The sequence below is a fragment of the Lepisma saccharinum genome, chromosome 23 (genome assembly GCF_977018435.1).
Source record: "Lepisma saccharinum chromosome 23, izLepSacc3.1, whole genome shotgun sequence".
Classification (NCBI taxonomy): domain Eukaryota; kingdom Metazoa; phylum Arthropoda; class Insecta; order Zygentoma; family Lepismatidae; genus Lepisma; species Lepisma saccharinum.
In genome coordinates, this window is record NC_139251.1 from 45,243,956 (window position 1) to 45,261,374 (window position 17,419).

Here is a 17,419-nt window from a genome sequence, read left to right on the forward strand (position 1 = left end):
ATCAGTGTTTATACAGACAAGAGAAATAAAAATAATGAAATGCTAGTCAGGGACAATTTGCCGCACTGTCAAAGTGCGAAATCCTGTGGGGGTTGGGGGATTTACTTTCAACTATTTTTGTCCTAACAAATCCTCCTCCACCTAAAATTTCCAGGGGAGGAAGGGAAGTTTTTATTATTATAGCACAGGATATTAGTAAAATATATTTCAAGTCAAAACTGCTAAAGATAATATCGAAAACACAAAAGATAGAAGGATAATGTTTGCCTGTGTGTGTGTTGAATGATTCACTGTAACAGCGTACACACTAAAACAATATAAGCACAATAAATATAAAACGATTGATTGATTTGGTTTATTTTACTTCCCATTTCTGCCACTTTTGGCAAATCGCGAAGATGAAGATGAGTGATGATGTATGATGAAATTGATGAATGGACATTCACAAAGAACACCCATGCCCAGGCCAGGATTCGAATCCAGGACTTCTGGCACCATAGAACGATGTGATAACCACTTCCCCATGGAGCAGAGGCTGGCAAATGTAGATTTTGTTATTGTTATTGATTTGGTGTTAAGTTCACTTTATGCACATTAAGGCTAATCGGGACTGGACCTACAGTTTAAAGTGGGATCCGAACCACTGTGCCAAGTGCCTCCACAGGGTATCAAACCCGGGACCCCTTGAGTACAAGGCGACGACGCTACCACTGTGTCAAGTGCACCTTCGATTTTCAGTTATAATCTATGGCAAGTGTTTTCTTCAAATTGCATCCAAGGAACATGATTTTCAACATATCACTGCAAATTATTAAATATACTTTTGATAACTTCTACACTTTGTCACCAATCTACAAAAATTGTGCATAAGTAATGTTATTGTGGAACCGAGTTCCATTTAATCTACTGTTTTAATGTTGTTCCTTTCTGGTTTAAATTGACTCCTGCTTTACTGGAAATTTCCTTGTAACAGTGTTACATAACAAAAGTGTTTAACACTAGGAGACTTGAATACTCATTCTTCTACTGAGCATTGCTTTCATATGTATTCTGTTCAAAGATAATTCTTATCAGTTATATTCTGGTGTCAGTATTGTTCTCGTGCACACTGTATCCTTTTGTCAAGTTAAGAGAAATACAGTATTTACGTGTGTATAATGCGCACCCTGGTTTTTGATGGGGAAAAGTGACAAACAGTTATATCTCATATATAATGCATAATATAATCCAGTTTTAAGAAATGGCTTTCTTAGTTGTAGATCGTAAAGCTATTGTTATGCTGATCAAGAGTGAATTACATCATATCTATTCAATGAATCACCTGTTGCTATGTGGCCCAAGAGGAGAAGAATATCACTTGTGTATGCAATGAGTCACCAACCCACAACACCTCCCCCATTTCCCTCCACTGTGTTTAGCATCCCAAAGCTTTCACTCTTTAACCACCATACTTATTCTTTAATAGCAGACAGCGAGTTCAAAATTACATTATGGATTTGCAGTGCCCAGGAAGTTATTTTCTATTATTTCTTGCCCAACTAATATCGCTGATACACATCCCATGTGATGGGAGGTGCATTCTCGAATTCCGCCAGAATGGCACTCCTTTTCTTGGTGTCACAGAACATTACATTACAAAGTGAAAAATCACGGGAAATGGCCTTCAAACTTTTATATTTGGTTTTTCGGATTCCTTCTTTACTTTTTCTAAAAAACTTCCAAATTTATACTTTTCCGTGACTAACGTAACATTTATACGAGGCACATTCAGGACTATCAAACTACCAGTTAGCAGTACAAGATTTCTTCCATTAAGGCATTTACACACTCCATATAAATAATATTATTTGGCCAGTAATACATTTTAATTATTATTTTCTTTCTTTCTACTTATCTTTTCCTTCATCTGAAGTACCATAAAAATCAGAATGTTCCTTTATTTTGTGATTAAGTTATTTCAACCGTATTTCACATTAGTGTCACTATCTTCTACGTAATACTGTTACCATATTCAGAAACTGCAGGATTTAAGCTTTAAAACTATATATAACATGATAGGGTTCCGTAAACATGAAAAATCAATGCAAATGTCACAAAATCATGGAATGACCCTGTATGGTTTCAGGTTGGCTGTCCGAATTATTCCGTGCATAATACGCACCACAGTTTCGGGAGCAAAAATTTTGGAAAAAAGTTCGCCTTATACATGAGTAAATACGGTAAGTATCTGACATTGTAGGAAAACAAAGGAGGATAAGTTGTTTTTCTTAAAACAGCCTCCCCTTTCCAGATTCAGAAATATTACAAGATAATGTGTGAACAGCTTGTCAAAATTTATCACCTTGAAATTTTACCTAGAGATAATCTTATCTGTACATAGGTGCTTATCTTTTGAGTCAATAACGTTTTCCCAAAGTCCCTTATTACAAGTTCAGTTGGCAACCAAGATAACAGTACAGAAATTGTCTGGTTACTTGAGTTACTTTTTACCTTTAACATTCTGTTGCCTAAGCAATTGAATAACAGGTGCACAGTTGTTCTGTGGTTATAAATTTTCTTATTTCAATTTTTGAACCTAACAAATTTTGCATGAAATAAAGGGAAAGTGCTCCCCTGTGCTTAGCACCATGAAGGCATATAGGGGGTGTGGGGGTAACACAAACTATAGTCCTTTTTCATTTCCTTTTTTGAAGGAAAAGTAGAGCAAATAATCTTACCATCTGTTTCGATGAAATCTTCCTTGATTCCATAGCTTGCTGCCACTTACTTGTACAGTGGGATCTATGAGTATTACCGTTCAAATTGTCCATCGGCATGTTCGTGCACTTTATTTGCCCCAATAAGAGCTTCAAGAATTAAAGGAAAATTCGAAACAAGCTGTTGACAACTTTTGCACCAGCATACTAAAAAATCCATCGCTTAAAAATACGTAGGATGTAAGAGAAAAATTAATGAAAATAGTCATGGACAATTTGCACGGTAATACTCATGGATCCCACTGTACCTGGCTTCAACATTTCACTGACACTCAATACTGTGTCACACAGTAAAGTTAAAACTATTCTAAAAAAAACTTCACAATAAAAGTCTAAATCTAGCAGATAAGTATACTTTCAACTCAACAGATCGCATTCTTGCAACGATCGCTGCAACATACTCACAACACTCATGGAGCGAAGGTAAGGTGCTTGCTCTTTCTTTCCTCTACTAAGCTGCACAAAATAAGACAATTGTTGAATGTTTTGTTTAGGGAAAATGCAAGTCATACAAAATATTTGATATCTTGTCAATAAAGGGACCAAGAAGATGTTTTTTTTAAAAAAGGGGGAAAATGTAGGTTGAAAAACTAGTCAATAAAGGGAATGTGAGCTGAAAAAGGTCAAAACCATGTAATCTTGTTGGTGGAAGATAATCATCAACCCTGTTGTTGTTATTTATTCCATGATCGGTGTTGGAAAAAAAAGAAGAAGAAAAGGAAATCCCATTAATCCAGTCTCTAGTTATCAGTAAATTTTATGCTTAACCAGTACCAGCAAAAATTTCCACTCATAGGAAATATTGTATGAATTTCATTGCGATGCATGTATTGTAATCAGTGGCTGTGCCAGGATAAATAATCTAGATGTGCTGAACTACATAGCATGTACGCTCAACCCTTACTGGCCTCATGATACCATATGGTATCATCAAAAGTAAGGTCCTACTGGCCCGATGATACCATACGGTATCATGGTGCTGATTACGAAATGGATGTGCTTCTTGGACCTTCATACTCTTATGTTTGGGTGGAAACTCAGACACAGGTCTGGAGCAAGCCTGGGAAATTCAAAATAGCGGGAGAAGAGGGGGGCACACTCCAGATTTTTATGTTTTTTCCTTGAAATTTGGGGGTCATGCCCCCCAAGCCCCCTTCCTCGGTCCGGCATTCTGAATTGTACACGGTTGTATGCACCGATGTTTTAGCTGAAAAACAAAAGTTATCCGAAGTAGATTGCTCCCATAGTGCCTGAGTTATAACAATTTTCCTCCAAAGAGTGTTCAAATTTAAAATTCCCGCCGAGGAGCCTGGGCCAGAAGGGGGTTACTTTCGTAAACCTGCTTGGCCATCTAAAGGTTAAGCCACTACATCAAATACCAATCAACTTTTAGTATGGATCTCTGAAAGTATACCTAGGAATCTGGACTACTACAGAACGTTGTTTGGAATCTCTGGTGACGAGTTTGAAAGCCGCTGGCAGCGGTTATCAACGTCAGTCCGTCCAAACGGTGCATGCTGAGTCACGTCAGTACCGAGAACGCGTGTGCGGAGTGTTGTGCCATTTACTTACAACGATGCCGAAGAAAATTGAACCATATTGGGAGGGCTACATAACAGCCCTTTCCGATGCTAAATATAGCTATTTGGCAATAAAAGGAATGTGCAAGAAGCGTGGTTTTGTGATATCGAAGAACGGGATGGGTGCGGTATTGAACAATAAAGGCAAAGGCCGACTGGGTAATATTCCACAGGGGAAGAAACAGGCAAATCCACGAGCAGCTACGAGTCGTACACCAGACATAGTGAGAAAAGTGAAGGCCCTTGTGTCAGGTGGTAACCCTGCCCCCCAAAGGAGTATCGCACCTAAGTTGGGAATGTCTGCATCTGTCAACAGTGAACACCACCATCAAGAAGGACTTGCAACTCGAAATGCAGCGAGTTCACAAGCTGTTGCCTCGTCACAGTGCGGAACGTCGCACGAACACTAGAAAGCTCTATGAGACCAATCTTGCAGGGGAGAGATGGAAAAATGTGGTGACATTAGACGAAGCATATGTCTACCTTAGTGACTGTCACAAACTCCAAGCGATTTACTACCGCCGTCGCGACAAAAACAATTATCAAACATTTGCCGTGCAGCTAATAATGTGAAGGTGAACTCCACGTATTATCAGGATGAGGTTTTAACACCCATTTATAACATAGATATCCCGGCACTGTATGGGGGGGGGGGGGGCAAAAACCAGGTCTGGGTGCACCAAGATAAAGCATCCAGCCATACCTCCCGTTCGACTTGTCTGTTCTTACAGCGAATGGAGGTGGAAACTGGCATCCGTGCAATTCCTTACAGCGACATTCCGGTCAAGGTGCCAGATGGGTCACCCATGGACTTCTATGCATTTGGACTCCTAAAATGGGCCTTAGGAAAGAGACGTCCACGCACTCTCAATGGCCTCTGGAAAGCCTGTCAGGAGGAGTGGAAAAAGTTGGACATAATAACTCTTCGGAGAAGTCTGTTGCAATGGAAATTACGTTGTCGGGCTATAGCACGGAACGCTGGTTTTCCAATTCAGCATGATCGTTGGTGGCGACATGGGTTTTCATGAACTTAACAGTTGGGCTGAAAAGTTCGTAGGCTGACTCATAGATGGCGTTACTAGAATTAAATCCATGTGATTTTTACTTAGTACTAACCTTCAAAAGATACGTGTATAAATTTCACAGCTGCCGGATAATTAGTTCGTGAGATATAGCATTGCGAGTGAAGCAGCTTTTGTTATTGTGAAAAAATGGATAAAAAAGAATTTCGTGTGTTAATAAAGCATTGCTTTTTGGCGAAAAAAAATACTGTTGAAGCCAAGGCTTGGCTTGATAAACATTATTCCGACTCTGCACCAGGAAAATCAACCGTTGAGAAGTGGCTTGCTAAATTTAAACGAGGCGAAATGAGCATCGAAGACGATGCATGCAGTGGACGCCCCAAAGAGGCTGTTACCGACGAAAACATCAAAAAAGTCCACAAAATAATTTTAAATGATCGTAAAGTGAAGTTGATCGAGATAGCTGAGACTTTAAAAATATCAAAGGAACGTGTTGGACATATTGTGCATGAATATTTGAACATGCGAAAGCTGTGTGCAAAATGGGTGCCGCGCGTGCTCACAATCGATCAAAAGCAACAACGTTTTGATGATTCGGAGCAATGTTTAGCGATATTCAACCGTAATAAACACGATTTTTTCCGTCGATATATTACAATGGATGAAACATGGCTCCATAACTACACTCCAGAGTCCAATTTGACAGTCAGCCGAGTGGACTGCACGTGATGAACCGAATCCAAAGCGTGGAAAGATGCAACAGTCGGCTGGCAAGGTTATGGCATCAGTATTCTGGGATGCGCATGGTATTATATTCATCGATTACCTCAAAAAGGGCCAGACCATCAACAGCGATTATTACATAGCTTTGTTGGAGCGTTTAAAGGATGAAATCACGAAAAAACGGCCCCATTTGAAGAAGAAAAAAGTGCTGTTTCATCAAGACAATGCACCGTGTCACAAATCAATGAAAACGATGGCAAAATTATATGAATTAGACTACGAATTGCTTCCCCATCCACCATATTCTCCAGATCTGGCCCCCAGTGACTTTTTCCTGTTTGCAGACCTTAAAAGAATGCTCGCTGGAAAGAAATTTAGCACTGATGAAGAGGTAATCGCCGAAACTGAGGCCTATTTTGAGGCTAAAGAGAAATCGTACTATAAAAATGGCATCGAAAAATTGTATGACCGCTATGATCATTGTATCGCCCTCGAAGGCAACTATATTGAATAATAAAATCGAATTTTGTCAAAAAAATATTTTTTACTATGTTAGCCTACGAACTTTTCAGCCCAACTGTTATCACCCTTCCAACATTGTCCTCAGAGATCCCAAACGACCTTCTGTAATGACTTGCTTCATTTTTGTTTGATTTTTCCACGACAACCACATGTTTGGGAATTGAAACGAACAAAGCTTGTTCAAGGCAGGCCAATGACGTCTTACACCCCAAGAAAATGTTCATACAGTGTAAACATACAAACACAAGTTACAGTCATATTGATGAGGATGAATGGCGATAAGATGAAAATGACGAAGGGACGATCACAAACGTGCATGGACAGAACACAATACAAGCCCGACATCAGAACCCAGTTAGTCTGCAAAATGCAGTCCAGGGTGGGTCATCCCTTACACCCCATCCTTGCTTCTAAAAAACACTTTCTGATCCTTTTGCAATGTTTGCAAGTTGCAATGCAACTAACAGATTTACAAAATTCAGTTATTAATCAAATGTAAAATAGGTTATACAGGTGACAACAAGAGGAAAGTATCCGCTGAGTGTTCACTTTGTACATGTTAGGCAAAAAAGTTCGCTGTTTAACTTGTAATGTGAGATTCAAGAGTTATTTTTGCTTTCACCCCTTTGCACCCTCCTGGCACCACCACTGATTTTAATATACATTTTTTTTTAGTCCAGTTTCTTTGTAGATAAACCTCTCATTATTGACATTTTAGAAAACCTTCCTGCAATCCAAAAATAGAAGTACTTTTACTGTATATGATTTCATGTTTAGAAATGCCAAAATAGTCTAAATTCATCACATTCTATAGATTAAGAGAGTAATTTTGTTCTTTGAGAATAAAATCAGAAATCTTATCAGTTGAGAGAAATTTCTACACTATGATGTATTCATATGAAGTTTATGCAAAAGAAATTAAAAATACACAAATAATTTTCTTACATGATAATTTATTTTGAATCTATTCAAAAATTCTCTTGTTGCATTTTAAACAACTTTGAGCCAGTTCTTTAATAAATAACATGAAATTAAAAGTGTAAATTACATAACAAAATTTACCAGCATAAAAAAATGGAGGCATTTGCAATCTTCAAACTCTTTGTTCATTGCTAATATTGTGATTATGCTACAGTCAAGAGAACAGTAAAAAAAAGTGAAAATTCAAGATAAATAAATAGCTTGATTCTATCACCAAATCAATTAACTAGTCCTACAGCGAATGAATACACATTACAATACATCCACATATATATATGTGTGTATACATATTTGGGTATGTATTATATTTATATATATAATATATAAAAGACACTTTCTCTTTTCTAAAACATGACCCCAAAAAATTTATCACACAATGACAGTTTCTTTAGATATAACTTTAGTTTGTTCTTTTTCTTTAACAAAAACTTATTGGAAAGCTATCAATGTTTGCTTCTGCCAACGTACAACAGTTCTGCCCCAACTAAAAGCTGTAAATTAGTACTAACGTTTAGGAACTATTGAATTGAAATAAGGCTCTGTGTTCATTCAACATGTTGGATTTATAATACCAATTTTACAGTATGGTTCTCATGATAACTTCACACTTGTGCTTCTATATATATTGGCTATAAAACATAAAACACTTTATGGGGCAATATTGCTAGTACTTTGTATCATCAGAATGGAGAAACAATTTTTATACACAGTTCATATACCACAGGCAACAACTGAGAATAGATATATATATTCTGTTCCAAATTTCCTTCAGTTTGTGTACACAATAGAGAACAACAGTTTCATTCACACACTCACTATTGTAGAAGAAACCTATATAATTCAAACAGGAGCATAAAAAAATAGTTCTTTCAGTTGTTATAATGAGAACTCAGTGGAAATATTTTAATAATATACTTTGGTACATTAAAAACAACAGATACCTCCGATAACCATCTCTACAATAGCCAGTACAGTTTTGGCATTAGTTTTAATTATCACAACATGATTACATTACTGTAAAAATACCAATACTATGTAGTCAGTTACAGAAATGCATTTTCTTGTACTCTTCCCTGTCGCAAAATCACAGAGTACAGCCAGTTTTGTTCACTATGGAATTCATGTTGACCACGGAACATTTACATAGCTTTAAAATTCAACAACGACAACAGAATATAAGACCTAGATTACTTACACGTATCTGTTGCAAATACTACATATAACAAGGAAATACATTTATGGATCACTACAACAAAACTGCAAATTTTACCATATTATGCTCGAATTATGTAAATTATGCTAGTTTTTAGCACTAAGAAATGTTCACCATAATTACATATTTTTTTTGTTTATTTTTTTTCTCAAAATAAAGAAAAATAGATAAGGAGAATAATACAGGGAGGTCACAAAGTGGGCATACCCCCCTTTATTTTCGACACTACGACGGTTATGGTTGAATGCTTGATATGAAGACATACCTGATGGTTTAAGTATCCGGAACATCGGTATGGAGACAGTCTTTTTCGTAGCACGGCCGAACTCTGCACCATATTTTGGCACACTTCACGATGCAAGTGTGATTTTGATTTGATTTGATTTGTTGTTTTAGTCCACTTTATGCACAGTAAGGCTAATCGGGACTGGACCTACAGTTTAAAGTGGGATCCGAACCACTTGTGCCTCCACAGAGTATCGAACCTGGGACCCCTATGACACAGTGTGAATAAGACCTATTTCCGGGCGGTGACGTTCCCCTCAATAACATTCTGAAGGGCCTCCAAGAAGTCCCAGAGGTGGTTAATCAATGACACAGGTGTGTGTTCATATCAAGTAATCCAACTATTACCATCGTAGTGTCTAAAATAAAGGGGGGTACACCACTTTGTGACCACCCTGTACATTAACAACTACTTTAGCAAAACAACTGAGCCTGAGAATTAACATGCTATTTGAGATTCAGTTACTTATACAGTATACATGTGGTAAAACTTGTTAATAGTAGTATTTGCAACAGTGTTATTATTATTACATTTCACTATTGTGCTAAATTTGTAATTATTACCATACATTCTGAACACATTAAAACATGTAATTACGCGTATGACTTGATCATACAATTTGTTATCCACAAGCATTTGAAATCAGCATTCATACACTAATTGCATTTCAAGCTCTAATATGTCAAGTGTTTTGACTGGTGGAATACTCCAATTAATTTAGTGTTAAAAAAAAAAAAACTTTTCCAAATGCTTAGAAAGTAATGTAATATTCATAATCTTCAGTAAACTGCTGAACCACGAAAATATTACATTCCATTATCTTTCTTCAGATAAACAAAATAACCTTTTAGGATTTCACAAAATGAAACTTCATGAAAAAAAAAATATTTATTACAATACACTGTATGAAAGACATACAGGCTTAGGGAGAAGTCACTATGAATAGTCATTTTATACACAAACTGCACTTCTGTTATTTTGGTAAGAAAAATGTAACTTAATCTTTACAGGTACAAACTTGTCTCCTTAAAACTGACAATTAGACTTTTGCAGTGTAATTTATCTAGAATTTAAAGTTCCATATTCTTTATTTATTCAGTACAACTTTTGTTACAAAGTACCTACTGTACGATCTATGGCATGGTAAAGCTCGTTTGTTGGAATTACATGTATACATACAATAACCCGTGTGTATATTCTAAAAAAGCAGAGAAATTTATAGTGGGACAAATATGATTATACAATTTTAATGAAGGGAGTATTTAATCAGCCAATAACAGTAGATTGGTAAAATTGCTGATAATTATTTTGTATAAATTACAATGCTACTTAAATTTCTTGCACATTTTTACTGAATCAAACTGTTGCTAGCATGTGATTTAAATAATGTTGCACTATATTCCTTAGGGAGATTTCACATGAAAGGAACAAGCTGCAGGCGACATTTGTTTCTCTGCTTAGCTCACATGATGCCGTTACTAATCACTTTATTAATCACCAGAAGAAAACGTAAGAAGAGACATTGCTATATGTAATCCATGTTGTGAAATTTGTGCAGGTTGTTTCAACTCTGTAGAGGCATGTTGTCCATGAGAAAATGAAAGAAATCATGTGCAAACTGCATACACTAGACTTTTTGTTTTCTTTTCCAGCCTGGATAGAGCAAAGACCTAAGCACTACACCAGTGTTTATCAACCTTCAAGACAAATTAATTCTTTATTTTTAAAAGCAATACCAAGATCCCAAGAATTTTCCTTGTAAATACCTTTCCTGTATTTAAAATTTTATACATGAATTAACATGTACCCTTGAAATTAAATATTGATAAATAAATTCTGGCACAATCATAAAGAGTAATAGTTCAATTATGTGTAGGCTTGCTGACAAATTTAAACATATCGATGGTGTAGTGGTAACGTCGTCGCATTGTAATCAATTGATCCTGGGATGAATTCCCGGTGGAAACACATAGTAGGGAGCATAAAGTGCATTCAAAAAAACAAGATTGCACAACTCAAATATGAAATAAGGCTGTTATTTGTCAACCACTTTCAGTAGAACCTCTTGTTGCCCAGTATAATTGATTCCAGGGCCCGGTAACGGGCTGCTACACAGTGGCTGAGAAACACTGCACAAGAATATCTTACCACATTGGCCTGACTTGGCTCCAAGCACTGGCTGTATGAAACAAAAGCACTCATGTCCTAAATAGTCAAAGCATTGTCTCTTTATATGATGTTGAAGGCAAATTACAGTTCATAACTGCAGCAAGAAACTTGGGAATCTTGAAACATTGTACATATTGATACTTTATTATATTAACAAATTACAGGTTCAAAAATGTAAGAGCTCCGTTTTGGCTCTCTTCTAGTCTAAATATAGCTCGTGGAGGTGAAGCATTCAACGCAAACAACAAATTGAGATGGCACAATGCATGGTATTGAGAAAATTGCCCTGTCTGAGCGACAAGCAGCATGTGCAGCTTGTCATGTCGATTTGGTTCATAAGGTTCAATTGAGTACTGAGGGTTCTCTTCCAAGCAACACATGTCACTTGTCACTTCAGTGTGAAATCTCCCTTAGATATTGAAAAAGGCACTCTAGAATGCTATATTCTATCTATTTGACAAATCAACTATCCACTACCAAAACACAACCCAGTGCTGACAGCTTGTCTACCGTACATAGACAGGCCAGATGTTTCCTAACAGGCTTTTTAATTTAAGCCATAACAATGTCCACATCTTTTTCAGTGTTTTTTCCTGTGATATTTTATCAACTGAAAAATAACCAATCAAGATAATGACTTCTACATATACAAGAAAACCTCGTTAATACGATATTGGTTAATCCGAAGTTCTTCCCATTCCCAGCCGATAAGATAGGATTTATATTGTATTTCAGTATGGATAAATTGAAATACCGATAATTTTTAATACGAAGTTGTTTACAAGACCCTTCGGCAAAACTGGTTTCACTTAATTCGAAGTAGACACCTGCCTAAGTCGACAAGAGAAGATCGAATGTGGAGAGAGCTTGGACGTTATTTTAACTTGACCTAAGGGCTTCTGAAAAGTCGAGGGAAGCAGCCCGAAATGCCCGCTGGACTTGCATTCTGTCAGTGTGAATGGCAGGTCAAGCTCATTCCCCGCTGAATGCACCAGCTTGGAAATATTCACCAGTGTCAGATGAGAAATGCGAGATAATATCACAGGAATGTTTGAAAATACAAGATGTGTGGCACCTGGAAATCTCACCCATCTGTCTAGCTCTGAGCTCGATTCAGCAGTTTTCCGTGAGCGAGCAACTCTTGTGCTGGTAGCAGACTCCTTGGACTCTTTGTGTCCGCGTAAGCTCCATGTCCTCATTTTGTGTAACATGTTTTACACTTTCTTTAAAATTTACATTATTATTATATAGTACATACAAAGCTTATTTTCTGAGCTACTACCAAGTATAAAACTTCTGTTGTGGGGGTAATTTATACTCTACTTTATTTGCACCTGAAAAACAGGTGCCATCTTGAAAAGTTTGGACAAATTTAAGTCGTTTAATTCGAAGTTGACATTTTTTGGTCCCTTGAACTTCGTATTAAAAAGGTTTTCCTGTACTCTGAAACTTGTTTCCACAATGTATTAGTATTCTTTTGAACATAAAGCAAAAATGATGTGAACATATAAGTTTTAAATATGCAGTTACTTTTTGTAAGAACCATCTCCTGATATATCATTCAATTTCCTCACAACATACATTAATGTTATAGTGAAATGATGCACTATAGGTCAGGAATCACCAAACTATCATTTGTGAACTACCGGCAGCTGAAGAAAATATTTTGCAGCCCACTAATCAGAAAAACTGAAAAACAGACCCTTATGAGCTGATCATGTCTGTCTGTGTGTGTGTGCCAACTATCTCTGTAGCTACTGGAGATATTTAAATGCATTTTTGTACACTACAGTCCTACCAAAGAGTAGCTCAAAGCAACAGAAATTAATATGATGAAGCTGCCTGGCTGTAACAGACAACAATGAAACGTCCTACACCAAGTAGTAACAAATACTCTTAAGCCTCAAGAGTGATTGTGTAATGTCAAAAAACATGTATGCCTTTTCCAGTGTCAAAAACAAAAGTATGTAGGCAGTAATTTTTTCATTATGCCATACTATCAACAACAAAAATACTTCATCTTCTGTTATTGCTGAATGTACACAATAACAGTATTCAAACATGTAACACTGTTTTTCTTTCAAGTATATAACTACATATATACTGTTCAAATTATGCTTACACGGGATGCTAAACTTCCTCTTCTCCCAACACCTGTCCAATACAAGCATTCAAACACACTTCTCTCTGTAGACAAAATTATCACAATATGCAAAATACTTTCTAATCAAAACAATATGTTACATATTTTTTTATCTGTAGCAGCATGTAGAATATTATTATGACTATAGTATGTATATTTAATGATGGATATTAATTACGGCTTATTATGGTACGCATGATTATGACCCAAGAAAATATTATGCTGCTAATCCTGGGACACAGTAGTTATACACTACCATACCGGGAATACTGGTAACATATTCTAGCTTGAAATGCAAGTAAAGCTCTAGTAAAAAAAAACTATTCATTCATACTTTGAAATATCTCAACACATGCTTTGTTATCACTATTTCTCTTTTTACGTGTCAGACATGTTACGATTGAAAGTAAGATTTATCACAGAAAGAAACTGCTGCATTTCTTGAATCCTGAAAAAAACTCTACAGGAAATATGCAAAACATCAAGAAGGTAGCTCCCTAAATTCATGAACATTAAATTAACACTCGCACACTATGTTCAAGGTAAAGTTAATGAATAGACACGTCAAAATATTGTAACCCGATAACTGTCCACACACCTTGCCTCATTCGTACACTGACTACAATCTCTACTGCATTATTTTGATATCAGACAGTCACACGAACAATAAAAGCAGTCTACCATGAAATGCTTGTGATTTAAAAGCTCCATGCCTAATACATATAATAACTGCTAACAGAGCCATCGAATAGTAAAAAGATGTCAGTGTTTTGAACACATGTTGTGTAGAACTAAATACTGGGAGGGACGGTCGTAAAAGAAACACTTGCTGCACTCCCCCAATGACCAGGTGCAGAGGTGTGAATTCCGTTAACACTTGATCCCTGAATGTGACAACCTCATGTGTATACAGGTATCCAGATGGTTCATGTTAGAGATGTATTTGAGCACAAATTTTCTTCCCTTCTATAGCAAAAAAAACTAAAAATCTCACTAAAGCTTTCGACCGGTGATTTCTCTATTTCTTTTGTTTTCAGTCACAAATTGATATCTGCTCCATAAAAAAAAATCAATTGAAATGCTTCATTTTTCAGTCACTGTTGCCCAAACAATAATGTTTGTGAAATTCCTTGAATTGTCTGATCTAAAGGGCACAATATGGAGGAGGATATGAAAGACGGCAGTATTGATATTACTTTTAACTGGTCCATAAACCCAGAGGAGGTTACCTGATTATTTTCCTGGAAAGTTTATCTAGAAATAATAGACTCGAAACTTATTCCTTGGTCTACCAATAGTCAGAATATAACTCCAGACATCAAAAAACCACCAGATAAATATGAATAATCAGAATTCAAAAAGCTCCTCTTGAGAACGCTTCGATAACCAGGGGCACTTTGCCATCAAACCCAGCAATGTCGAGCATCCCAGGATCATCCACATTTGCCAAACTGAACTTCTGGCTCCCAAAGGCACAGACCACTAATCTGGAATATAAAGCTCATTTTTATGTCTTTGTACAAACAGGGGAAATAATTCAAATAAATTTTTCACTAACATCAACACAAAAATTCCAAAATTAACAAGTTATGTTTTGAAGGGAGGCACAAACACACATGCACATACAAAAAAAACACGAAAATCTTGCAATGAAGTTATTCTTATGAGCCATTGTAAGATTTGTAAGATAGATATGTTTTAATAGAGAAGAAAATAGAACAAAAACGAGTAGGCAAGGAAAGAAAAATTGAAATAAAGCCTGAAAGATTAATTGAAGGTAGATCCTCTTGTTTTGTTCACAAGCGCTTCACTGTAAAAAATAATTGTTTTGCCTAGAATTCAAACTTAGAACTAGTGATGGACGATATCGGAAATTTCATATCACGATATATTGTCATAGATGATACGATACAATATTCTTTCCGTATTGTGATATTGGCGATATATCATCTCCCCGATATACTGGGTGGGGCACTTAAAAGTACGTCAGCAAATAGTTCTGAAATGCGAAGGTTTACGGCAGTTCTGACATCACCGATGTAAGGTGGTCAAGGGACCCAGTGAACAGAGCATGTCTGGTCTCTAGTCGCCATCTTGAATTCAACTTCAGATAAATGAGAAGGGGGTGATATGATATATCAAATCAGGCTAGAATTTCACGAGAAATGCAATGGTGAAGAATTTTTCGACTTATCTTCAACCAGTAAAAATTTATGACTGAATTCTTGTTACAATTTGCTCCTTTTTGAGGTGTCAGAAATAACATTAAATGTCTTCAGCGCATCAGTAACACATAGAGATCAAAGTTACGTTTAGGGAGAGAAGTTCACATGCAATTGCACACAATTTTAATCTGATACATCCACGAAGTGCTACGCATTACGAATGGTTGTCTCGAACAATTACAGTGTGATGCTTCCATTGAATGAAAAGTCCTTCACATGGACGAGGCTAATTGTCATGTTCATAAGGAAGTCCATGAACAGAATATTCGACGCTTTTTATCTGAAAACCCATTTTGGACAGATCACAGTCGAAGAGTTAGTGCTGGTAAGTTAATGGTGTGCCATGCTGTGTAAAACACGATTGTTTAGTCAATTATCCTTTGACAGAACCTTAAATGCTTAGGGCTACTTGGATTTGTTAAATGAACAGGTTTTATCATCCTTGCTTATGGAAGAAGGTACTTTTTAGTTTCTTTTTCAGTAGGGCGGAACACCAGAACATTATGGGACCGTTATGAGACAGTTTCTGTCCAAAGTTAGTTATCAGATGACAAGGGTCGCATATTCTGTTCATTAACTTCACCATGAACAGAAACATTAGCATTGTCACTGTGGAGGACTTTTCATTCAACGGAAATAGCTGTAATTGTTCAACACTGTAATTGTTCGAGACAACCATTCGTAATTCGCAGCTCTTCAAGGATGTATCCGATTAAAATCGTGTCCAATGGTATGCGAACTTCTCTCCCTAGACATAACTTTGATCTTGATGCGTTACTGACGTGCTAAAGATACTTTAATGTTAATTTCTGACACCTCGGAAAGGAGCAAATTGATACAAGAATTCACTCATAACTTTTTACTGGTTGAAGATATGTGAAAAAAAAAACTTCACCATTGCATTTTCCATGAAATTGTAGCCTGATTTGATATATCACCCCCCTTCCCATTTAAAATTCTGAAGTTGAATTAAAGATTGCGACTAGAGACCAGACATGCTCTGTCCACTGGGTCACTTGACCATATTTACATCGATGACGTCAGAACTGCGTAAACTTTCGCATTTTAGAACTATTCGCTGAGGTACTTTTAGGTACCCCACCCGGTATATTGCCAAATATCATAACAATGTATCGCCGACATGTTATATATCACCAAATATCGTGACAATAATTGTCCAACACTACTTAGGACCTCTGGTTTTACAGTGAGTTATGTAAATCACTCCAATACACAAGCAGAGTTAAACTCAGACACTTACTTGGTATTTGGTAACTGTAAAGAGTCACGGTAATCCTGTAGAGCTTTAGAAGGATGAACTTCCCCTGGTTTGACTTGGTTGTCAGTCATAATAATAAACACATCCACCACCTTCCCCTTCTCCAATGCCCACTGCATGGGCTTTGCCAAATCCACTTGACCCATTGGAGTCTGGAAAGGAAACAAATCATTAAGTTGTGGATTAGGTGCACCTCTCATTTTTGGACACACAATATTTAGCGATACAATACAATGATAAGATATACGAGGGTAGGGTTACCAGACGTGCATTTTTTTCTGAACATGTCCTACATTTTGAGCGTCACATAATAATAATTAGGAAAATACGTAACAGAAAAAAATTGTGCAAGTTACAAGTCTATGGACTGCGCTTCCAAACTCAATACTGAAATTTATATTGATTCAGTCATTGCAAAATAAGAAAAAAGTTTGTCCTGTTAAACAAATGGGAAAATGGAAGCAATGAATGAACAAAGTTTTAGGACCACTTTCTGATAACGTCACTGTTCAGTGCCTGA

At 36.7% G+C, this 17,419-nt stretch overlaps 1 protein-coding gene across 2 annotated transcripts in view; it reads right to left on the reverse strand.

The window, feature by feature from the left end:
- Nucleotides 1–7,545: 7,545 nt before the first annotated feature.
- Nucleotides 7,546–17,419, reverse strand: part of LOC145977710 (RNA-binding protein Ro60) — a 42,219-nt gene continuing 32,345 nt past the window's right edge. For both annotated transcript variants that reach the window (XM_083109938.1, XM_083109939.1), the window contains exons 8-9: nt 16,882–17,051; nt 7,546–14,882 (exon numbers count right to left, since the gene is read on the reverse strand). In XM_083109938.1, coding sequence (XP_082966064.1) covers nt 14,750–14,882; nt 16,882–17,051 — 303 coding nt within the window. In that variant the 3' untranslated portion in view covers nt 7,546–14,749. The remainder of the gene's footprint in view (nt 14,883–16,881; nt 17,052–17,419) is intronic.